General features: G+C 54.9%; 1 protein-coding gene across 6 annotated transcripts; it reads right to left on the reverse strand.

Moving 5' to 3' along the window:
- Positions 1-3: 3 nt before the first annotated feature.
- On the reverse strand, positions 4-22,273 carry TRPV6 (transient receptor potential cation channel subfamily V member 6). 6 transcript variants are annotated; one of them, XM_045182092.3, is made up of 17 exons: positions 22,087-22,273; positions 19,982-20,099; positions 14,282-14,436; positions 6,258-6,355; positions 6,007-6,129; positions 5,531-5,668; positions 5,163-5,261; positions 4,897-5,072; positions 4,249-4,395; positions 3,953-4,165; positions 3,571-3,657; positions 3,409-3,485; positions 3,006-3,171; positions 2,595-2,661; positions 2,004-2,272; positions 834-940; positions 5-651 (listed from the first exon to the last, which is right to left on the reverse strand). In XM_045182092.3, exons 3-17 carry the CDS (start codon positions 14,407-14,409, stop codon positions 375-377), a joined length of 2,172 nt encoding a protein of 723 aa, XP_045038027.2. In that variant the 5' UTR covers positions 14,410-14,436; positions 19,982-20,099; positions 22,087-22,273; the 3' UTR covers positions 5-374. The 6 variants fall into 6 exon arrangements, with proteins under 6 accessions (XP_045038026.2, XP_024428622.2, XP_045038027.2 ...); XM_045182091.3 differs by lacking the exons at positions 14,282-14,436; positions 19,982-20,099; positions 22,087-22,273 and adding exons at positions 11,723-11,888; positions 12,329-12,342 and having other exon boundaries at positions 4-651; XM_045182093.3 differs by lacking the exons at positions 19,982-20,099; positions 22,087-22,273 and adding an exon at positions 15,089-15,179.
- Positions 22,274-23,977: the final 1,704 nt, after the last annotated feature.

Here is a 23,977-nt window from a genome sequence, read left to right on the forward strand (position 1 = left end):
CCAGAGTGGTGTTTGTCCCCTTACTCATACCCTCTCTCCACCAGCCTCCCCAGAATTCCCTGGAGCACTGGGCAGGGCTCGCCCCTCCCACTCGGCTCCTGGGCAGAGATGGGGTGCCGAGGTGACAAGCCTGTCTTTAAAGTGCTTTTCTCTGACAGTGCAGCGGACTCCATTAAAGCCAAAGAGGCGGGGCCAGCCACCTCGTGGCCTTCAGTTTGCTCCAGAGCTGAGCGAAAGGCAGAGACCGGGGCACAGCTATTCCCAACTATTCTACTCCTTTCCCCCTTGACCTGGGGGATTAGACTCCTCTGTATTTTGGGCTTTGGTTTTGGAATGTTCCCAGGAACATGAGTGTGACTGCTGGGAATACACGCTCAGATCTGATATTCCCAGCTCTCCTCTTCCAGACCCCTGTTGACCACGCCCCTCAATTCTGTCTTCAGGGCCCCTTGCCGAAGTTTCTCCCAGTTGGTGCTGCTCTGGGAGGTGCTCCGAGACACTGAGGGGGTGGGGAGGGACAGGATGGGGCCAGAGGGGCGGCGCGACTGCAGTTTTTCTGATTCCTTGTCCAAGTTGTAGGAGCCCTGGTTGTGGAAGGCCCGTGCATAGCGCCGGGCTCGCTGCTGGTTGAGGTCCTGCCTGTCTTCCACCCTGAGGAGGACAGAGGACTTGGGAGGTGTCCGCAGCCAAAGGGCCAGAGCTGCTTGTCTCCTGTGCATACCACTGCTGGTGAGGCGGTATCAGCCCCTGAGCAGCCAGGCCCTCGGGACCAGGGAGGGCACAGGGCCCACTCCTGAGGTCACAGGAGCACCCAGCCCCTCACTGTCACTCACCTCAGGAACCAGCGGTCCCCCAGCCCGTAATCTCCCCCAAAGATCCCAGAGCGAGGCCACAGGCAGCGAGGCAACTTCCGCTCCAGCATCACCGTGGTGGCCACAACCTGCAAATGGGGACAGGAGGAGGGGAAGTCAGTGAGGTGTAGAAGGAGCTGAAGTGTAGGGAGATGGGAGGGTGCCGGCCAGAGGGAGGACAGTTAAGCAGCAGCTGGGAAAGTCAGGGACTGTGGTTTTCCAGAGGGGACAAACAGCACGCCTAAGCTGAGGACGATGGTGTCAGCTCTGTCAGTTCTCTTCTGTGGGGGAGTCTGTGGGACATGAGCCCCTCAGTTCTGTGCCCAGCGACCTGACACCCATCAGATGCCAGGCTGGTCCTGCAGGGGGCTGAGAGATCTGACTCCAAGGACAATGGGAAGGTGAGCAAAGCAAATAGAGAGAGGCCCTCCGAGGTGCAGGATATTTCCACCCTACAGACACATAGGCCATGTATAAAAGCAAGCATCCTCCTGAGACATCCAACATCCGTACATTTGCCTGGAAAAAGTGTTTTCCTGAGTAAATCCCATGTAGCCAATTTAGGTTTTTTGTTTGTTTTTTTAACTGCATTTTTCTACACAGCACAGTTCAATGCCATCCAATTTTCAGGATTTCCATTTTTATTTTGTAGGAATTATTTTTGTTGAGGTAAATTATTTTCCACATGTATTTTTAAGTGATGATTTGATTCTTTTAATGGTCTCTTGTCCCTGCCCTGAAACTCTGAAGGAAGTTTCTGCTACTATAAGGGAGTTTTTGTGGCATTATTTTTAACATGTCTGATTTTTCTGGGTCAAATTTTGAAGACTGAAATATTGCCAAGAAGATGGGAATACTGCAGTTTTTATTCAGTTGCAAAGTTTACAAAATGCCGTTACCTTTATTCTTGATTTAATTCATGCTGATTACCCTAGAAAAGACAGGTTTTCGTTTTTGAGCAAACCGTGAGGAATTCTTGACAGTTATTCCGGCATTGCTCAGTGGTATTGCTAATCCAGTTTTGCTGTCCACTCTGCCTCCTTCTGCACTGTGCAACGATGGTCCAAATATGTGAAGTCAAAATACCCTGCTTCCGAATTTGGCATGGAGGAAAGGACTTGCACTAGCTCACCCAGCCACCAGGGGGCTCACCTGAGCCCTCCAGAGCTCATCCCGCTCATGAGCCACCCGCCAGTGAGTGTCGCCCATCATGGCGATGAGGAGGTTGAGCATGAGCAGGGTGGCGATGATGGCAAAGGCAGCATAGGTGATGCTGTACATGAAGGGCAGGTCCACGTCGTAGTTGGCAGGGCCGTCGATGATGGTGAGGAACATCTCAAAGGTGCTGAACAGTGCCATGGGGTAATTGTAGAAGTGGCCCAGCTCGTCGGGGTTCTCTGTCTGGAAGATGATATAGAAGGCTGCTCCACCCAAGGGGGTGAGAGTTACCACGGTGAGGGTGACCATGGACATGAGCGAACCACAGCCCGCTCTTTGCTGCCTGTCCCCCACATCACCACAGCACCAATACAGCTTTTCATTGTTCCATATTTTAGGTTCTTAAGTTGCCTTATTTTCCATATGGCTCATCCTCCTGATCCCAGGAGCCACCTCTCCCCATCACCCCCAGTCGTCCCCTCTGCCTCCTCCCACCTTTCTCCAAGTCTATCCAAGCCCTTCTGTGCTGTCTAGGCTCCTCCAGCCTCTCCTTCCCAGGGCCCCCATCCTGAACAGGTGGTTTACCTGAGGTAAAGCCCAGGATGACCACAGCCATCAGCCAGCAGAATCGCATCAAGTCACCAAAAATCATCTACAGCGGGGAGGGAGAAGATCACACCCGTTCCTTGAGCCACTGCCCACCCAGCCTCGAACAGACCTGGGAACCCTCGTGGCTCCGCCCTCCAGGTCAGGGTTGGCAAACTCTGGCTGCAGGCCAGGGCCGTTTGGTCTATTTTGGTATGGGCCTTGAACTAAGAATAGCTTTTACATTTTTAAAGACTTGGGAAAAAAAGAAGGAGGAAAAGAATACGCAACAGAGAACTATGTGGCTCACAAAGTACGAGATGTCATCTACTTTGTGGCTCTTGACAGTAATGTCTGCAGTCCCTTCTCTGGGCACTTGCTCTAGGAAGCTCGGGGGCAGGGGACACTGACCTTCTGGATCATGATGGTGAAGGGGCCCAGCATCTGGAATCCTCGGGCGAAGTACATGACGTTGCACCAGCCCAGCACCAGGGCGAAGGACATGGGCACCACCTCCCCGCTGGTGTTGGTGAGCCTCATCACCATGGTGACCAGCACCATGCACGCATAGGTGATGCTGGAGGGAGAGCCGGGGGCAGGGAGTGATGAGAGGGGCCTGGGATTATCCTGGGGACCCAAGCGCAAGAGTGTGACTGAGGCAGTATGAACACACTCAGATTCAGTCTCCGAGAGCTCAGTACTTGGGGTCACACACATGGCTTGAGGGCGCAGGCTCTCGAGGGGTTCCCCAGGGGTCAGGAATCCAGGAATCTGGGAGGGAAGGGATGGGATTCACATGAGGAAGGAGACTCACATGAGGACATGGAATGGCCCCCCGAGGATGGTGTGTCCGAAGAAGCGCGTGAACCCCACCCTGAAGATGTCTGGAATCTGCAGACACAAAGGCACCTCTAGGCCGGGGCTCGGGCTGGCTCCTCGGGGCCGACAGCCACCCGGGACCCAGTCCACACCGCACCTCCACGATCAAGATGATCACGGCCCCGATGACAGTCACCAGTTCCCCCACCAGTCGGATGGCGTCCTGGCGGGTCGTGTAGGCTTCCTGAGGGGGGAAGCATGGTCAGGGCACGCAGGGTCCACTGCGTCTGCCCTGCCTGCCCCTGGTCAGAGGTCAGCGTCCCTTGTTCAAGTCTTTTTAACCTGGTAGGTTTGGCTCTCTCAAACGCTGCTCTTGGAGTGCACGTGTGTTTCTGTGTGTGTGTATTTGGAGGCTGTACCTATGGGTTTGAGACCCAGGTGAGGGGAGAAAGGTGGGTTGTAGGACAGGAACACGATTCAAGTCTGAGAAAGTGCAGACAGCTGATCCTGCCCCAGGCCCTGCTGCTCCCAGGCGTCACCTGAAGTAGTTTTTGCTGCAGGAGGGTGTTGTCCCGGGGCTGGGTGCGGTTGTCGGTCCTGGGCTTCAGGGGGCGGTAGACGCAGCACATGGTGAAGCAGATGATGTAGAGCACGTACAAGGCACCCAGCAGGCAGAAGTAGGGCCGCCCGTATCTCTTCCACTTGAGGCTCACCAGCTCCTTCACCGGCGTTTGGTCCAGGATCTGGCGAGCCTGCAGCAGGAAGACCACGGAGCAAGTGGTTCAGAGACCCTGATGCCCCTCCCCCGCAGCTCTCCCACCTGAACACCCTGTACCTCCCGCTTCTTGGTGGTGACAATAAGTTCCAGCAGCGATGGCTCATCTCCGGAGGAATCAATCTCCGTGAGGTCATAGAGGGTGTAGGTCGTCAACCCAAATGTCCCCTGGCTGTGCTTCCACTTCTGCATCAGGTGGTGGAACATCTAAGGTGGAGGGGAAGACTGAGACATGAGGGGCAGGCAAAGGGGAGGGTCTCGGAGTGGGAGTGGGGGGCAGGTCCAGGAGGACTACTGGAATAGGGTGGCTGCTCCTCACTCAATGACCACCCACCGCCGCTGGGGCAGAAGAACCCATGTTCATGCTGACCCCCTAAGTTGCTCCCTGACCCCCCCACAGCTCTCTCTAAATCTTGGGAAGAGGAGAGAGTCAGGAGGGCTGTGGCCCTGTGGCCTGGAAGGTAGATGTGGGCATCACCACCCCAGGGTGGGATCTAGAATCTGTTGGCCCCCAGTGCCTCAGGGAAGAGAAACTAGGCAAGAAAGGGACCAGTGGACAAGGGAGACAGGGCCTAAAAAGAAACACTCCAACCTGAAAATGGGACCTAGGCATCAGGGATGCATGCTTACATCTGCTTTCCCAAAGGGTTAAAAATATGGGAGGGGGTCATTAGGACGACACTGTGGGTTTGGGGGCGTGTCCCTCACCACAGTGTTGCCCTCCACTCCCGCTAGCTTGAAGGGGGTGAGGCCCTGGTGGTTGGGCACGAGGTCCAGGGGCTGCAGGCGGCCTCCGCACCCGTCGTAGGACAGCAGCAGGTTGTACATCTGGCAGGCGGAGGTCTTGTTGGGCTGGAAGACGAGGATGTGCAACACTGTGTTTCCTGGGGGAGGACACGGGTGTCACGTGGCCACTGGACCCACTGTGCCAGCCCCTCCGCCCCCTCCCCTCGCTTCCTTCTCCCAGTGCTTACCCAGGGCATCCTGGGCCCGGATGTTGGCTCCGTGTTCGATGAGCAGACGCACGATCTCCTCACTGCCCACGCAGGCAGCGAAGGACAGAGGGTGCTCCCCTGGGGACACAGAGGGCTCTGGGCATGAGTGCTGGCTGGGGTGTGAATTCTCCCCGGGGACTGCCTGTTCCTCCCCACATCTCAGCGCTGGGCCTGGGGACACTTGTCAGCAGAACCAGGAGCAGGGATGGTGCAGGAGTGGCTCTAGCCTTAAGCCCTCTAAGGGCTGAGCCCACCCCGCCCCCACCCCCAGCCTCCCAGGGGCATGGGGCCCTCCTCTCTTGCCCCCCACTCACCTCCCTCCCCTCAGCTCTTGCCCTGGCTCTCACCAAAGTAGATGTGGTTGTGGGGGCTGCGGCGGAAAGCTGAGCCTGTAGCTCTGGCAGAGACGCTGGCCCCGTGGGTGAGCAGGGCTCGCACCAAGTTCACATTCTGGTTGAGGATGGCCACGTGCAGTGCAGTCTGGCCTGGTTCAGAGAGAGCCCTCAGTTGTGGGGTTTGTGCCCAGCATTATGCAGGGGGACCCATATCCATACGTGATCCTACACCAGGGCAGCCTGCTGGCTGGGGACTGGGGGCCCTGAGCCAGGCAGGGTTCCTAGGGGATCCAGCGGTCACCCACTCTCTGGGCCTCTCCGTTTCGGTGGGTTGTGCTCTAATGAGGTGCAGTGAGGATGACAAGGGAGAAGGGAATAGAGAGCAGCGGGGCCCAAACCCCCTTTGGTTTCCCCAAATTACCTGCCATAGCTCAATTTGAAATATCCAGGCCTCCCGTTCCCTCCACCCCTGGCCACTGTCTCCTCACCCTCATAGAGCTCAGAGGTCATGGGCTCAGAGACCAGGTCCGGGGCAGCTTCCATCAGCAGCGTGGCCGCCTCCAGGTTGTCATAGAGGGCCGCTATGTGCAGCGCTGTCTCCCCCAGGGCTCCTGGGTAAAAAGAGGAGGTGTGGGGCTTCTATGGGCAGGGGAACAGGGACGAGAGTGATGTAGGTATCCATGGCGCCTGGGGCTGACCCCAGAGGAGAGTGGTGCCCAGGTCTCTGCTCCTTCCTTACCTCTTTGGTGCACCTCACAGGCCTGATACTTGAGCAGCTTGTTGAGAGCCTGGACATCATTCTCTTTGGCAGCTAGAAGGAGAGGACACCCCAAGATCCTACAAGGGAATGGGATCAGAAAGGTGGCAGCCATGAGCATGCCCAGTAGTGGAGCGAGGGATGATGGCTTTGCTCCATCATATATAAACACATAGCTCGGTGACAAGGAACCCAAGGTCCCTAGTGCAGGGAAGTGAGGCCATTGAGCTGCAAAGTGTTGCCTGATCTCTTTTTTTCCTGACCATTTAGTTCACCGAAACCGCAGTGACTGGTTTCCTACTCCCAGGTGCAGGCACCAGAATGCGTGTGAATATATCTGTGCATGTCAGGTATGGAGGGGAGGGGATTTACCTAGGCACTCATTCACCTCCTGACCTATTGACTTTGCAGCAACCCTGATTCAAGTTCACTAAGTGTCTTGAGATTACCCTCAGCGATAAGTCTTGTTTTCAAGGACAAGGAATACCAGGCATCCCTCCCTCTTGTTTGTGGAGGAGGGCAACAGGGATAGCTTAGCAGAATTTCTCCTGCTGCCCTGTGCTCTTCCTCCCAGACTCCTCGGAGAACCCTTTGACCCTGCCCCTCCCTCCCTCTACCAGCATCTCTAGGGCTTCATCCAATAGGAATAGCACATCTTTTTTGTTTTCCTGGCCCCTGAGTCAGGGTATAGTTTCTTCTTACTTCCTCTTTGTTTCTCACTTGTTTCAAGCAAAAATCATCTTCTCTTCTGACTCCCCAAACCCTCTCTTGAGTTTTATTCCTATGGTGAACTTTAAAACTTTTAAGATCAAAACTTACTTCAGCTAAGACCCAGGGGACCCCTTTCATTCAATTTTCTCTTTCGACCCAGAGCCATGGATCTTTCTATAGGAATGAATGAAATAACCCTGTTTATCCAGAGATGGCCAGTTATGTGACTGACAAAGAGACCCAGATAGGTGCTCACATACTGAGGACTGGTAGTGGCAGGAAACCCACTCCAGCACTGGGGGTGAAGGTGGGGGATTGGAAGAGGAGGGAGAGCTTGAGACACATCCCCCACAATGCTGGCTTCTGCCCCCCTCATACCACACAGGCAGCCCCAGCCCTGCCAATTCTTCTTCACCTCATTCTCTCCCCGGTCAATCCCCACCTCCTCGTCTTGACTGCCCCTCATTCTCCAGCCCCAGATTAGCAAAAGACTCCCCTAACTAGTCTCTCCACACCCCGTTTACCCCCAGGCCATCCTTTTGGATGCTACCAATATATGCTCTTTGAATGGCAAATGCAATCGCAGCTCCCAAACCTCCCATGGGGCATTTAGTATCCAAGGTGAAGGAACCCAGGAGTCCTTTCCAGTCTTCAGGCAACACTTTTCCATGCTCTTCTTCATCCTCACGTCTCCCACACAGCACGTTGGCCTCACCGCCCCTAACCACACCATTCTGAATCTCTGCCCTAACGCTCCTCACACCTGAAATGTACCCCCCTCCCCAATGATTGTCTCTTCTGCATTCCTAGGATATGGGCCCAGCATGCGGGAGCCAGACCCACTCTCTGGAGAGTGAATAAGGAGCGGTGCCAAAACGTGGTTTAGCCTCACTGTCTCTCCTTATTATCTTTACTGGCCACCCTGAAGCCAACCTGAAGCAAACATATAATCTAGGTAAAAAAATAGTATGCTTGGTATGCAAACAGCTGCAAAACAAGTTTGCTGTACACCCCTTCGCCACCGCCACCACCACCTTCCCAACGACTAGGCCAAACCCCTCCTCAACAGATATTCTGGAGTCAGCACTACGCACAGGGACACATGGCCTCCCCAGGGACGTCGGCGCTCTCCTCTGGCCTTTCCACCGTGGAGCATGCATGTTGTCACTAGTATCTGTCTCTTGCTCTGCACTAGGGGGACTTGAAGGCAGGGATCAGCCACTTCCTCTCTTCCGTATTCTTTCCCTGCCCTCCTCCAATTTCCTTCTAGTTTTGTGCCTGGCTTTGACTAAATGCGTGAAAGGTGAATGGCAAAGCTAGGGATGGATCCCGGGGCTCCCACTGCCCAAGTTCCAGCTTTGCCTAGCTCCCTGCCTCCTAGGGTACGAGGGGGAAGGCTGGTCGGTGGCAGGCCCGAGGATATATATCCCTTTTGGTCCCTCCACATCTCTGAAACCAGTAAATGTCCCTCAAAGGCATTCCTGTGTGTTCACTTCCTTCTCTCTGCTGACGGCCCTACTGGGCTGGGAAGGTCAGGGAGCTGCTGTCTGACTCAGGCCCGCCAGGTCCACCCAATGAAAACATAGGACGCTCAGTTCAATTTGAATTTTAGATCACAACAAATAAAGTTTTAGTGTAAGTCTGTCCCATGTAATATTTGTGACATACTTAGGAGGGAGGGGCCCCAAAAGGACAGAATTTATTTATAAAGCATTGTGTATTTATTCTTACATGTTTAAATGTCAGTCACCTTTGAAGGACTCTCCGTTTGATGAAATACACCTATCAAGACTTTTTTTCCACTGCCCAAAATGGTTTTTGAACTTGTTGATTTTGATTCCTTTTAGTGTTCCTGCTGTTTTTTGTTTCACCTTTTCCACAGTGGGGAAATGAAAAAGTTGCTTGAGGTGAGATCAGGTGAATAGAGAGGGTGGGGCACAGGGGTCGTGCTGTTTTTGATCAAAAACTGCTGAACACGCAGCACAGTGTGGGCAGGTGTGCTCGTAAATCACACATCATGAAATGGGCAAATGCACTGAAAGAGTCTTCAAAAAAATTCACAGAAGCCTAACGCAGCCTCTCACAACAACACCAGCTGGTACACTGACACAGATGGGTTCCTAGAACACTCCCCTAGTGGGGGAAGCCTGTACTACAAGGGCCCACCCTCCAGAAGATAATTCCTTTTTGGGGGTGGTCCCTCCCCGTCTCATACTAACAACGTGTTGTTTATCTAAATTTCACATTTAACTCCATGTTCTCCATTTTATCTGGCAAGCACAGAACCCAGGCTTAGAACCCAGCCCAGCAGGGTTGTAGAGGGCTGGCCTCCTCTGGTTGGCAAATTCCAGAATCCAGCCAAAAGCGGGGCAGCATGCCGATGGTTCTGAGGGGATCAGGCAGAGCCATTACTTGCAATAACATCACAGGGCCACAAAGGGACAGTAGAGAAAGCCCTCGCTCACATTCTTGGAAGTAAGGGGGGATCCCCAAAACATGTGACTGTCCTTGGGCCCCCTAAAAACAGTGTAAGAACAGACCCACCCAAAGATTCCTGGGCCTGAGGCACCCGTAGTTTCTTTGATGGCGGCCCAGCACAGAAGTTTAGATCTGGAGTAAACTCTATACACTTTTTACCAGACGCCTGCTGAGGGCAGGAAGCTGAGAGATACCAAAGAAGAAGCTTCCCACTTGAATGTTTAGATTATATTCTCTCCTTCCCAGGGGAAAGCTTCATGTTATTTAGCAGAATGCTTTGCACTGCTACCAAAATCCCCTAGTTACAAAGAGTGGTTTAGAGCAATGGTTCTCAAACAGGGCCAGTCCCCGGCCCCCTCCCCAAGGAATCTGGCAATGTCCCGGGGGGCAGGGGAGGAGACACATTTTTGGTTGTTACAATGGGGGGTGGCAGGGGGAGGAACGGGTGCTACTAGCTTCCAGTGGGCAGAAGGGAGGGTGTTGTAAGCACCTTACACAGGCAGCTTCCCCATAACAAAGGGTTTTCCTGTGCCAAGGTAGAGAAACCCCAACTGGGAAGGCATAATTATTCCTAATCTGTTTTTTCAAAAGGACACTTCACATTACACAGGACAAGAAATGCCCTATACATGCATGTTTGCGTACACACCATTAAACAAAAAGGTGAAGCCTTTGAAGCACCCACTGATTAAGGAGCACCAAGACATTATAGAGCAAATCTGACATTGTAACAACATGAAAGGCGTTTGCGGGATTCAGAATGTTCTCTTTTGCCGGACAATTATTTATCAAATCGAACGATCTATTTCCATATTAAACTGGTACAAGTCTTGCTGTGGCATTCCTGGCAGAAAACCTAGCACATCATTTGTAAACAAACCGTGGAGCTCCACGCCCCCCTCAGGCCTCCCTCTGGCCACCAAGTGAGAGTCGCTCACTTCCCTCTCCCCCTTGTTCCTGAGGATGTGTAAGTGCTGGTGTGTGCGCATGCCCACGTGTGCGGGGCGCACAAGTTTTGTGTATGGTCGCTGGGAAACGAGCAGGACCAGGAATATCTGCAGGAGAAGTCAAATCAGAGTTTGAGAACAGGGAAGTCCCTAGAAAAAGTCTAATCTGTTCGTTCAACAGATGGACCTTTCTTAGGCCCGGAGTCTGAGGCGACTTGTCCTAACATGTCGGAGGCAGAGCTGGGACGAGCACCCCATTTGTCATGACTCTGCCCCCATTCTCAGCGTCATCAGGGTTTGAAACGGGGTTGCAAGAGGCACAGGGGACTGTACGGGGCCTGTGGGTTCCCTTAGTTGAGCCACAAGCACCCTCTGTGGGGTGGGAGCAGGGCGGGGGTGGGGGGCGGTATCCTTTGGGAAGGGGAGGGCACAGACAACACAGTGGCTCAGAGTATGTTTCCAGAATTAACGTGGCTCCGACAGGAGGAAGTTCACAAGCCCTCTCAGCACCTGCCATCAACGGGAAGTGCCTACGTACGTGGTAAGGTTTGTTCATCATAGTAATCCCTTGGGACCCCCGTGACTTTTTTAGCTTCCAAAGCAGCACCTCGCTCATTATCCCTTTTGTTCCTCCCAGCCCTGCCACACAATGCTCTCATTTTTTAGAAAAGGAAACTGAGGCCAAATAGCCCAATCCTCCCCGGAAGATCACACAAAGTTAAAAGCAGAATGTTTCACCAAGAACCTAGCCTTAGGCGCTCACCACTAAATTATGTGGTTCTTCAAGTTTTATGACTCTTCCCAGAGGGAGGGGACCAGCCCGGAGCAGTGACCACAGATGAAGGAAACCACAGTCACGTATGGGGAGGAGGTACACACTGACCACTTGCGGGCCACCTCCCTCCAGGCCAAGTTCTTGGCAATGGGATGAAGTTCAAAGCTTCCAGGAAAGTGGCTATTTGCAGACGGGGAGTCGGGCTGCAACTCCGTCATGCGTGTAGGTAGACCCGTGTGCCTGCAAAGACGCATGTGCATGTAGTTACTGAGGTAGGGAGTCCTGATAACGCCAGAGAGTCCCGGAGCTGGCTTTCCACAGACACATCCATTCACCTAGAGTTACAGGTGTCTGTCTCACCAGAGGAGAACCGGCAACACTCACTGTCTTCCTGCAGATGGTGGGGAGGGAGATGGTGCCAGCAAGGGGCCCTCTCACGAAGCTGCCCAGCACAGCCCACACCAGCTGAAATCAGACACCGCAGCACCCTCCTCTGTGCTCCCCTGACATTGTTCACCCCTCCTTAGGGCACTCACCAAGCATCACCAAGTCGAGGCACACTGGTGTATTTCGCCCATGAGAGCCTGGGCTCCCGGAGAGCAGGGAAGGTGCCCTGTTCTTGTTCCTGCAAACCTAGCAGAGCACTTCCTGCTCGATAAATGTTCAGCAGGCTGAACATCAGGAAAGAAGACAGCTCAAGGCCTGGGGAGAGTTGCAACAGGAGCAAGGGGAGAGTTCAGCTTGGGTGGCAACGCTGGGCGTTTACCCAGAGCAGGTTGCGTGACCAAGACCCAAGAAAAGCCTCCCAGCGAGGGGAGCGCTGGGTTTTCCATCAGCCTGGGGAGACCAGGAAGTCCTCCCTTCTCACTGGACCTTGCTCCACCCCCTGAATGCCCCCCAACCCCACTCGAAATCCCACTCTGAGCCCTTGGCACAAATCCCTTTGCCCTCCCACCCTGTTTGCTCCCCCTGGGCCTGCCTCTTTCCCAGGGGGTAAAGGCTCTCCCTCCCACCGTTAGACTGGGGGCTCTGAGATAAGGTCGGTGCTGGTAACATGGTTGGCTACTTTCTTCCATCAGCACGCCCCCTGACCTGACTATATGGTCCTCACGTGCATGGTTATCTCACTTTTTTCTAATTACCTGGTGACTGCATAGCCTAGTCCTGTCCCCTTCCTGCTTACTTCAGGGTCCACCCAGGGGACAGTCCATATTCCTGACTCCTGGTGTGGGGGAGGAAGAGAGCCAAGGAGCTGCAGAATCAGGCGGGGAGATCAGTCACCAGAGGGGGATCCCTCCAAGTGGTAACACCAGGCCTCTCCAGCCGAAGGCACAGGAGGAGGCCCACCAGATGGTCTTCAGAAGAAACGAGACAGAAAAGGCAGGTGGAAGCCGCCCACGTGCAGCCAGGCTGTGGTCCTTCACTCTGTCTTCACCTCACTTGGGCACACAGGGAACTTCCATCACCCCTTCCAAAACCCCGGGGCCTTCCCGTGCTCTGAGTCTGCCGTCCCAGCCCTGGGGTCCTGAGTGTGGGACGGGGATGAGCAGGACCCGTGGTGGCTGAGGCTGCGACAACACCACCATTCTGTTGCCGCCAGACGTCACCAGCCAAACATGTGCTCAGCCCCCACTCTCCCAGGCCTGGGGGACAGAGGTGGGTGGCTGGTGTGAGAGACCGGAAGCCCAGACTGAAACAGCCAGGGCTCATCCCAGCCCAGAATCCTTGAGCAAAAGTGGGAAACCACAGGGCCCCCAGGTGGCCTCTTAGCCTCCTCCCTCCTGGTCAGGCTCAGGCAGGCCCCTCCATTTGCAGGTGGAGAAAGATCCTCAGGCCAAAAAAAAAAAAAAGTTTAAGCTTTCCTCTCTGAATAGACATATAATCTGCTTTCTTAGGGGCCCAGGGGGGAACCCCAACAGGAGGACTTCCTTCAGGCGTGCCACCACCTGGGTGGGGCAATCCACAGAGACTCTGGAAGGAGACCACATGCAGGGATGACTTCAAGCTTCCGCCATGTCCCCTCCTCCCAGCTCTCAGCTCTAAGCTGCCAGGGATGAGAGGGTCAGGGGACCATCAGATGCATTTAGGGAAATTTTCAGAAGCTGGAAGCAACAAGTGCGATTTCTTTAGGACTCAAACTCTAGAGCCTCTCAGGTTTCCCAACCTGCATGAGAGAGAGGGCGAGCACCGGTCCTAAGTATGTTCTGGCCAGTTTCCTGTGCTCATCTTCCGTAGCAGAGAGCAATGAATTTCAGGCTGCGCCCCAGGTCTGTTCATCTGCATACCCTCCCACCAACAGCTGATTCAATTAATGCACAGGAATGATAACTATGATCACATGATCCCATCTGGTCTTCTTCTGGGGTTACCCGAAGATCCTCCCTGCTTCATTCATTCCTGCATTCATTCATTCCCACATGGCCAGGTGTGTGTGTGCTGTATGTTTCTACCTGAGAGGCTGTCCGAGGGGCAGAGACTAGAGAGAGAAGGCATAGCTCTGACCCACCCCATCTGGTGGAAGAATGATGCCACAATCCTTCCAAGGCCCAGCAAGTTGCCTGGCCATTAGGAAAATACAGTCGACCCCTGCACAGCATGAGCTTGAAATATTGGACCCAGCTATAAGTGAATTTTTTCAACAGACCCGCTCACTTCAATTGACAAGTACTATTCGATGGACTCTCGCAGCTGAAACCCACATTGTTCAAGGGTCAGCTGGCGGCTGAGAATCCTTGCACATGGAAGGCCAGCATCAGGTACTCATGGGTTTTTTGAGTGCACGCCCTCAGCGGCCCTAACCCCCACATTGTTCAAGGGTCAACTGCACCTACAGGAAGCTGCACAGCTGACTTGGATCTTAAAGACAGCGAGAAACTGTCCACGCCAGCCCTCCTCCTGGAGCCCTGGGGCCCTGCAGGCCAAGGCTCTTGAGACAAAATGCTCTCAAGAGCCAGGCCTGGAGCACAATCTGCCCAGACAGAGGTGCCGAACAGACAGAGAGGGTGGAGGGGAGGGGGGAGACTGAGGGGAGGGAGGGGTGAGGGGTGAGGGCCACACCTGGGGCGGGGGGCTGGTGGCAGCAGGTGGACACTTACCTCTTCTGCTGCAGCAGGTTCTGCTCATCTCGGCTCTGAGCCCAGGACTCCTGTCTCTGGAACCATCTACAGAACTTTCTCCACAGGCAGAGAATGGGCCCCGTCTTCTTGGGCAGTGGCAGCCCCATGTCGTGTACGGCCGGCTCCTTGTGGGGCTGAGGTGGAGACCAGACCCCGACTGGACTCAGCCTTGGGGCCGCATCCGTCTCCCCAAAGGCCAGCCTACCCTCCCCCTGGAGAGGCCCCATCTCCGACCTCCCCGGCCCCCACAGGACTCTCGGAAAGCTGCCCCAGCCAGACTGCAGAAGGCTCCGAGTTGGTTACACTTGGCAGAGCTGAGACTCCCTCATTGGGCTCCTCTGGCAGGAGCTGCTGGGATCTGTGCAGACGAACTCCCTCCCTCCTCCCAAATTACCTGAGATTTAAAGAGACAGGCCAGCAGACCTGCCTGCCACCTGGGGCCTTGCGTAAACTCCTTCACCCTGGTCTCGCTCCCTGCCCCCAGGCCAGTCCAGGGAGGGAGAGCCTTCAAAGAGACTAGAGAGACCTCCCTTGGACTTTGGGATACCTGCCGACCTTTTATAGAAGGGCCTGGAAGGGTCAGACTAGCTTGAGAGACTCAAGGCAGTGACGGAGGAGGAGGAGGGAGGGTCAGGCAGTCCTTTGGGGGTTGGGGGCCCCTCAGGTGCGCGAGTGAGTGAGCCCTCCCTTCTCACAAGGCCTTTCCTTCCGCAGTCCCCCACCCTCTACTAAGCCTTCCCTGCCGGGGCCTTAGCTTTTCTTGACTCTTCCAGTTTAGTCTCTCACCTGTCTAAGAATAGGTACACAAGTCTCGAAAACTCTTAGACCCCTAACCAACTCCAGGGCAGCGAACTTTTCTGTAAAGGGCCAAGATAGTAAACGCAAATATTTAGGCTTTGCAAGCCCAGGCAAACAATCTCTGACTCATTCTTTTTCTCCTCCTCCTCCTCCTTCTCCTCTTGCTTCTTTTTTCTCAGCCACTTAAGGATGTAACATTTCTTCTGAGCTCGTGGGCTAAGACACAAAACAGAGCTGGGGCAGAACCTGGACCCTGGACAGAGCTTGCAGTCCCCCACTCTGGACCTCTAGAGAACCCTCCCCCCTAATATGACATATATGCAGTAGGACACCAAATAAAATAGAGCATGTCCAGTTCAACCTGAACTTCAGACACACGACAAAGAATGTTTTTAGTATACATATGCCCAAGTGTTACAAATACTTCCCCTGCAACCTCCAGTTCATTCACCTGCTCACTGCTTCACTACGTGGTCCCAGGTAGGCTTACATCTCACCTGGAAAGCAGGTATTATTACCTGCATTTTACCACTGGGAGGAAAAACAAAGCTCAGAGCGGCAGAGTAAATGACCCAGGACCATATGGCCCACTCAGTGGCAGAGGCAGATTCAGCCTCAGTCCCCTGATGCTGAAGCCGAAGCTGCTGTCTCTGCCCTACCACACTCCCTCATCCCAGATGGCAGGCAGAGTTCCCATGAGGGAAAGGGACCTCCAGTCCCAGTGATGAAGGATGAGAGAGCCCATCCCAATCCCACAACTTAGAACTCTGACAAGTGCAAGCTGGGAACCATGGGGAAGATCAGTTAGTTCGACCCCTACTTTGGGAAGGAACAGAGGCCTTGGCTTCTGCGAAGGCCCACGGCAAGACACAGATTCTGTGGCCTGGGCCTGGGTGTCAGAGTCCCAGGTGTGTGGGGGTCACTAGCTTCAGAGTCTGCTTTTGTCCTATGTGTCCCTGATCCAGAGGGTTGGAAGATGCAGCAAGGAGAGTGAGCACTTAGGTGCAGGGTGGGGTGCCTCTGTGGGCGGGTGGAGGAGGGTCAGTCTCAAATCTGAGGAGAAGCAAGTCTTCTGTTCCTCCTGTTGGCCCGAGGCCAGGCCTGAGTTCCCTGAACAAACAGTGCAGTTCAATTAGCTGCCTTCCCCACCCACCTAGGGGTCAGTGGGTTCAGACTGGGGTGGGGAGGGGGGAAGGCGCTAGAACCCAAACCTTGAACTAGGACCTTTGTGCCCATTAAGCTGGTGTTTTTCTGCCTGCTGACCCACCCACCTGCTCCATTCTGTTGGACTCCAGCCAAAGACCCCAGTGCAGTGCCGGGTGGGGGAGAGGACAAGGCAGTGAGGTGTTTGCATGTGGAGGAGGAAGGTGACAGGAGGAAGCAGTCATTTCAGACTTTCCTTCCTCTACCTGGTGCTCCTTTGGGTGGCTCACCAGGTCAAGTGGGAAATTGAGAGCAGACTGAAAATGGGTATGGAGGGCTGGGGACAAAGGTGCTAACTTCTGCCCACAGCATCCTCCCACCTCTTGGACCCAACATCATGTGCTTGGACAGAGGGAAATGCCGGGCCCAGTGTGAGTGACACTACCTGTGTGGGTCCTCTCATTCCTAAAGCCACATTGCTGGCTCCAGAGGGACAGGAGCTGTCCTGGAGCTCCTCCTCTCTTGAGGACTGCGGCAGGGCTCCCCACCCCCTCCAAGGCCAGGGCAGTGCCTCCCCACAGGGGAGGCCTCAGGGGGTTCTCCAACCCACAGCCCCAGGCTCGAATGTCCAAATACAGGAGGCTGTAGGTGCCTGGGATGAGCGGGGAAGGAGACCGGGGCTCGTGGGAGGATGAGTTTTTGCCATCACGCCCTCTCTGAGTTCCCTTGCCCAGACTCCAAATTTAAGAAGACTTTAATGACTCTGGGCAAGTCACTGTCCCTCTCAATGGCCTTATCGATGAGGATGAGCCTATAATAGGGGGTGGCTGTTGTCCAGTATACCCCTGGCCTCATGGCAGTCCATCTCCAGCCTCGGGGGAATGAAGAGCTCAGGGCGCATGGGCGAGAAAGGACTGGAAGGTCAATGTTGACTGGCTCTCAAAGAGGTTCTTGCCGCCTCGGGCTGAGCTTGAACTCAAGTTAGGTCCTCAGGATTCGATGGAGGGGCTGCAGGGAGGGACAAGCACAGAGCGGCTGGCCTTCTCAGAGGGCCACACCGGCAGGTGCTGAGGGGGATCAGGGAGATGCCACCTGTATGTGTGTATTGGTGTGTGCAGGACCGCGCCACTGCCCGGCCTGGGGCCGGGGACCTGTGTGGTGCTGAGTCCTGCGTTTGGGGTGCGGTTTCTCAGCCCGGGTACCACCGATACCTTGGAACAAAGGACTGGAGCGCAGGGGCTGCCTGGGCATGGCGGGGGTTTAGCCGCCCTTCGCTGGGCCACAGGAACAGCCCCTTGGCTCAGGTGTGACAATCACATGCGTTGCCTGATGTCCTCTGGGGACAAAATCACTCTCCACTGAGAACCACTGATTTAGGGCAAAAAGTGTAAACATATTTTTTCTGGTTTTGTCCCTCTTTCAGTTTGCTCAATGCCTTCCCACATTTCCCCGTTTTACCTCTCTCCCTGCCTCTGTCTCTTGGCAACTCTCTTTGCTCCCTTGATCCTGGGCTTTGTGCCAACACGTGTGGACTTGGTGTGCATGTGTGTGAGTCATGTGTGCATGCATGTGGTTGATATGTATTATTTGGGGAGGGTGAGATGTGTGTATATGGGGTGTGTGGTGTGCAATGTTTGCTGTGTGGTTGAGGTGTGTGATGTGATATGTGAGTGTGAGGCGATATGTGTGTGTGAGGCATGTTATTTGCTATGTATGAAGTTGTGGTATGTGTGTGTGATGTGTGATGGATGCTGTGTGGGGTGTATGGTGTGTGTGGTGTGCTTTGGGGGGCATGTGATATGGGATGGATGCTGTCTGGGGGCTGTGGTGTGTGATGGATGCTGTGTGGGGTGTATGGTGTGTGTGGTGTGTTTTGGGGAGTATGCGATGTGGGATGGATGATGTGTGGGGGGTTTGGTGTGTGATGGATGCTGTCTGGGGGGTGTGATGTGTGATGGATGCTGTGTGGGGTGTATGGTGTGTGTGGTGTGTTTTGGGGAGTATGTGATGTGGGATGGATGCTGTGTGGGGGGTATGATGTGGGATGGAGGCTGTGTGGGGTGTATGGTGTGTGTGGTGTGCTTTGGGGGGCATGTGGTGTGGGATGGATGCTGTGTGGGGGGTGTGATGTGTGATGGATGCTGTGTGGGGGGTGTGGTGTGTGATGGATGGTGGATGCAGTTGTGGTATGTGACATGGGGTGTGTCCAGGGCTCTGAGTGGTCTCTCCGTAGAGTCCTGGGCTTCCTTCTCTCCTTTCTCTCCTCTCTGCCTCTTCATTTCCCTGCCCAGCGTCCTGTGTCATGCTGGCCCTGCTCCCTAGGCCCTCTTGGAGGGTGTCCCTTAGCTCTCTTGTCATAAGCAGGGCAAGCCTGTCAGGCCACGGGGCTGTGATGACAGAGCCGGCTCAGGGCAGCGAGGTCACCGGCACCGCGCACTCAGCTCGGAGTTTGTTCCGGTCACTGGGTTCACACACTAGGTGCCAGCCCGTGTAGACTGCTCAGGAGCGGTGTCAGATCAGCAGTGAGCATGCGCGCGCATACACACATGCCTACACACCCATCACCACACTGCCCAGTGACTCTGGAGGGGAGGTAGCTGCTCACATGTCTGACTGTTGCCCCTGGATCTGCGGCCACCTAGATGGCAGTTGGTGCTTGAAATCCTCCACAGCCCTTTTCAGCTCAAACATCTGCAGTGCTGAAGGACTGCAAGTCACACGTGGTTCCTTGTGTACACACGGGCATTTCTGCAGCCGGCATCCAGGAGACCTGAGTTGTTGCACAACCGTCTAGCTCTTCTCCCCCAAATGTGTCCTGAGTCCCTTTTCTCACCCAGGTGGTACTTGTAGCTCCATGCCTTTGCCCTCATTTCTTCCATGGTCATCCCTGAGCCCGCTTAGGGGCTCACCCCATGGCGACACCATGCCACAGCTTCAGATGCTCCCTGCTTATTTGATAAGACTGGGGAAAGCCAAGAGAAAGGTGGTTGAGGAGTGGAATTGGAAACAGGGCACCGGGAGAGGGCAGGACAGAGGGCACCCTGCGGCCGTTCCCACCTCTCAGGTCCGCATGTGCACATCATTTGACACATGTTCATGTGTGGTCTATTTTACGTGAAGTGAATCAGTGGTTTGTAGCGATGTTTTAAAGCAGGGATGTTAGAGCTGGCATTGTCCTAAGAGTGTGTAGATTTTAAAATTCACAGGCACTGGTCCTTCTAGACCCTTATCCCTTGCAGAATGAGCCCAAGGGCACAGATGGGCATGTGGGTTAGGGAGTGGGGGATGTAGAATGTCAGCAAGCCTCCTCCGCTTCTGCCCCACCTTTGCAGAGAAGCTGATCCGATCCAGCAGAGGTATCCCTGGGTTTGCAGCCCCTCCTCTACCCCCTCAATGATTTTGAGCATCTTGTTTCCATAATCCTCCATTCAAGAGGTGACAGGGAAGGGGCAGAGGGCAGGAGGGAGCGGTTCCCTCCTGCACTCAGCCCTGACCTGACTCTAACTCTCTCCGGAGGTCTCTGCAGGCTGCAGCCATGGCCCATAGTCCTATGTGGCCCCTCGGGAGACAGAGCAGCATGCAGAAGGGAATCAGAGCCCATGGCCACGCTTCCCAAGCCTCTTTTCCTTCTCCCGTCCTTCTCTCTCTCCCTTGCAGACCCCAAGGCCTTTTCCTTTCCCAAACTGGACCCCGCTGCTCTGCTGGCTTCCTACCCCCATCCCTTCCAACCCCTCTTACCTGATCCCAAAATCCTTTATGTCAGGAACTGAAGAAGTCACCAGGAATTAAGCCACTGAAATGTGCACCGACGCAAAAGAGCTTTCCAAATATGGGGAGAGAACCATGAGGCTGGCTTCTGGAAAAGGCAAAGCAGAGAGGCAGCAGTGCGCCATCAGGGTTGCTGTGTCCCAACCCCAGTTCGAGCAGAAATCACTGTGTGACCTTGGTGAAGTCAGTTACCTTTTAGTGTCCCGGCCTATAAAAATAAGCACCCTGAAGTTTTTAAGTTTCCCTGGTCCTTTCAACAGCCCCACCCCCACCCCAGCCTTCAACTCCCACCTGAAGAGCCTCATAGCAGAAAGGGCTCTTATCTGTTAGGTGAAATCTGTCTGTTTTTGTCTCTGAATCACAGGGGCAGATCTCCACCAAGCAGAGAAGAGACAGAGAAGGAGGGCAGGCAGAACAGGTGGACATGAGACTTCTGATCACCCTCTAAGTTTAAAGTGGTGGGGTCCTGGGACCCTAGTCGTTCAGGGTGAGGAGAGGGGAAAGCTCTGGACAGCTGGAGACAGGGCTGAGGAGCAGGTGCATGGTCCTTCCCCGCTCTACTCCATCCCACTCAGGACAGTGGGACGCTAGGCTCAGGGCACACGGGGCCCACTAAACCCAGAGTGAGCAGGTAGGGCTGTAGCTCAGGGGACAGGATCTGCTCATTATGCCAAATTAGATCATCGCTCTAAAAATCCCACACCGAAGGCAAACCTTTTCCCGAAAGCATGGGCTCGCACTGGAAACCCAGCTTCCTCCAGCAGCTGGGGCAGCATTTTAACAGCAAGTGTCCCCATCTGTGTTGCTCTTCGTGTCTTCTCCCCACTCCAACCAAGTCAGTGAAAAGGCAACGGCGTGGGGATAACAGAACTCTTTCAAACTCTACGCCCTGCCACCTCTGTGATAAAACCCCAGTGAATGGCAGGCTTGATCTAAGAGTCAGGACACTCGCTGACTGCAGGCAGGGTACACTGTTGAGGGGGGCTGGTAGGGGGCAGGGGAAGCAGGCAGAGTGTGAGAGGTGGTGGTGAGGGGTGCACATCAAGGAGCAGGACAAGAGAAGGAGGCTGATGCTTGAGAGGCAGATCTGGGAGGCAGCCCTGGGCCTCCTCTCTGCACAGCCAGGCTTGTGGCTTTGGCCCTGGATGGAGCAGCCTCAAGGAGGGGGCTGGGGCTGCAAGGCAGAACAAGGCTGGGGCGCCAGGCGCTGGGCAGATTTTGTGGCAGATACCGAAGCAGGGTGTGGTGGGAGCTGAGAGGAGGGTGGGGAGGCTAGGAGCCAGGGGGCCAGGAGGTGGTGCCCCAGCTGGGTACAAGGCAGGGACTGAAGCCAAACAGAACGTTCTCCAGGTAGCTATTGGGCAATTCTGGCCTTACCTAGGCAAGAGGAGCAGGAGGTCCTTGGGCAGCCACTACAATAACAAGGACTAGGAGAGAAAGAAAGTCCCAGGTCTATTCCGTACCAGTCCCACCTCCCCGGACAGGTGACCCCATGCACGGAGCCCTGCGCAGGTAGGAGTGTACCTGTCAGGGGTATTTGGGCACATCCCGGCTGGTCCCAGCAGGGCATTCCACGATAGCGCTTCATGTGATCTTCTGATAGGGATCTGCTCGCTAGCCCCAGGAACCAGCGCATCACCACATACCGTGTCCTGGGGCCAGGACTCCGGCCCCTGGCTCCCCTCCCTGACTCCGCCCCCTCCTCCTGGCCTGTCTGAAGTTCCCAACAACGAGAGTGCCTTAGATGTGGCCCCAAGCTACAGGGAAGTCCAGGATTCCTTAGGCAGCCGTCAGCTCTGGGCCTAAAACCCTCGCGGGCAGAACAGAGTGCAAATGGAGGCTCCAGAGCGCAGGGCCGCCAAGCGCAGTCTACGGGAAGGTGCCAGTGTGGGATTCTGCAGCGGAGGTCGTGTGCGCATCCTCCAGGGCGGCTGACGGACACACTGAAACGTTTGCCGTCAGAGGCGTGCAGATGCCCCGGATGCCAGCATCGCACCGAGGTGTTTGTCTCTGAGTGCCGCCTTCCGCGTTGGTCCTTGCTAAAGACTTGGTGTAGAGAGTAGCGCCCCACCTACCTGGGTCAGGATTTGTCCATCTGTCCTTACAGGCGGGTGAGGGAGCGACGATAGGGACAGGCCTCTCCAGGAGCCCAAAAGCCCTGGGTGGTTGTCCAGCCCGGCACCAATGAGATTCGTGACTTCAGTCATACAATCTCTCCAAGAATCAGCCTCCGTGTCTGTGCCAGAGTCACCCTGCCCTACTTACTCCACAGGGTTGTTGTCAGGACTGAAGATAAGGGGCATGAAAAGACTTTATACGTCCCGCAGAGTCACATGAATGCGAGTCATTTGCTTTATTTATCTTTGCTTGAGTGGGAGTGTTTGAAATTGAACACATCCAGAAAAATAACTTTCTGGCGGAGACTTTGGAGCTGCTTTGTCTCCAAGGCCCTGAATCTAGTCGCGAAAGGAGCTGAGGCTTTGAGGACAGACCAATTTGGGGGCAAAGTCAAATTGTCTGCTGCTCGTTGAGAGAGGTCTTGAGCAAAGACGCCTGCCTCTCGGAGCCTCAGTTTTCTGCCTACAGAATGAGCACAGTATTAGTCACTTGACCTTATGCCAAGCCCTCACCCTCTCCGGGCCTCAGCTGCCTGTCTGGGAAAGTGGAGCAGCCACAGCTGGGGGTGAAAATCTGATGAGCCCAGGGTGGGAGGCACCCAGCCCCACAGCAGGTGCACGGGGAGAGTCTCTGTTTTTACTTCCTGGGTCTTCTCTCCTGCTGCTGTTTTGGAGCCTTGAAACTCTTTCAATGACCAGGGGGTAAGTCCCCCCCGGGACGGGAGCAGACCCAACCCTCAGGCCATTACCCCCTGTACAGCATGGGCTTCTGCATCCTTCATCCCCCAGGCCTCGCCCCCTATCCTGCCAAAGAGACCATTGAACTCCAGCTCTTGCTCACTGTTGAAGTGATTAGGGAGGAAGTAGGGTCTGTGGCATTTCCCCACACCGTCAGTCCCGGCCCGGCTTAGGAAGATGCCTCCCAGGAAGTATCTGGTATATAAACTCCAGCTCATCTCTTGCAACTCAGCTCAAACGTTCTCTCGTATCTTCCCCCTGCACCCATCCTCACCTAGCCAGGGCTGGGTGTCCTCTGTGCTGGTCTCCCCCAAGCTCCCTTGTCCCTGTGTCCACGCCCTTTGTGTACAGGATAGCACTGCATGACCACGGAACCTTCACCCGCCCGTGTCCCCCACTTGCGGATCCTCAGAGACAGAGACAGAGGTAAAACCACAGTGCGTCCTTCTCTCCCCCGCTGGAGTACCTAGCATGGAGGATGTGTTGAATTGCACTCTGTGGAGCTTGATCTGTGCCAAACTGCAAGCTACTTAGTGGTCACATTTCCTTGTCGAGGCCTCAAAGGCAAAAATGGGTCCATGTGCAAGTAAGGCCCAGGAGGTGACAGGGGGACAAGGGAAGGTGGCAGGGAAGTATGTGTGTGTCCTGGGAGGTGGGAGGGTGTTTGTCCATCCCCAGCCCACACACAGAGACAATGGCTTCTGTCCATGAGAGATTAATTGCCCTGCAGGGGTGGGAAGCAGTGAGCAGCAGCTGGGGTGAAGGGGAAGGTGTGGTGAGTGTGTGCAGAAAGCCACCTGTGGCTGGCTGCAGCCACGCCTCCCCACCCTCCTGTCCTGAGCCCCCTGCTGGCTGGCCTGGGACCCAGAGGCAGGGGGTGATCACTGACCTGAGACCTGGAGGGTTTAGAACAGAGGCCATGGGGCCTGGGAATGGTCTCCTCTTTGCGCAGGAGCTTTGCCTGTGGAGGAAGAGAGAAGATGAAGAGGGAGAGACTTGTGCCCAGGATAAGAAGGAACAATTGGCAGGTGTCCCCTTCAGATCTGGTGTAGGTAGGGAAAGGAGGGGCCGGGGCTGACCCAGAGCAGGAGAGCATCTCGAAGGATGGGGT

Source organism: Desmodus rotundus, chromosome 6, assembly GCF_022682495.2.
Source record: "Desmodus rotundus isolate HL8 chromosome 6, HLdesRot8A.1, whole genome shotgun sequence".
In the NCBI taxonomy this organism is placed as follows: Eukaryota; Metazoa; Chordata; class Mammalia; order Chiroptera; family Phyllostomidae; genus Desmodus; species Desmodus rotundus.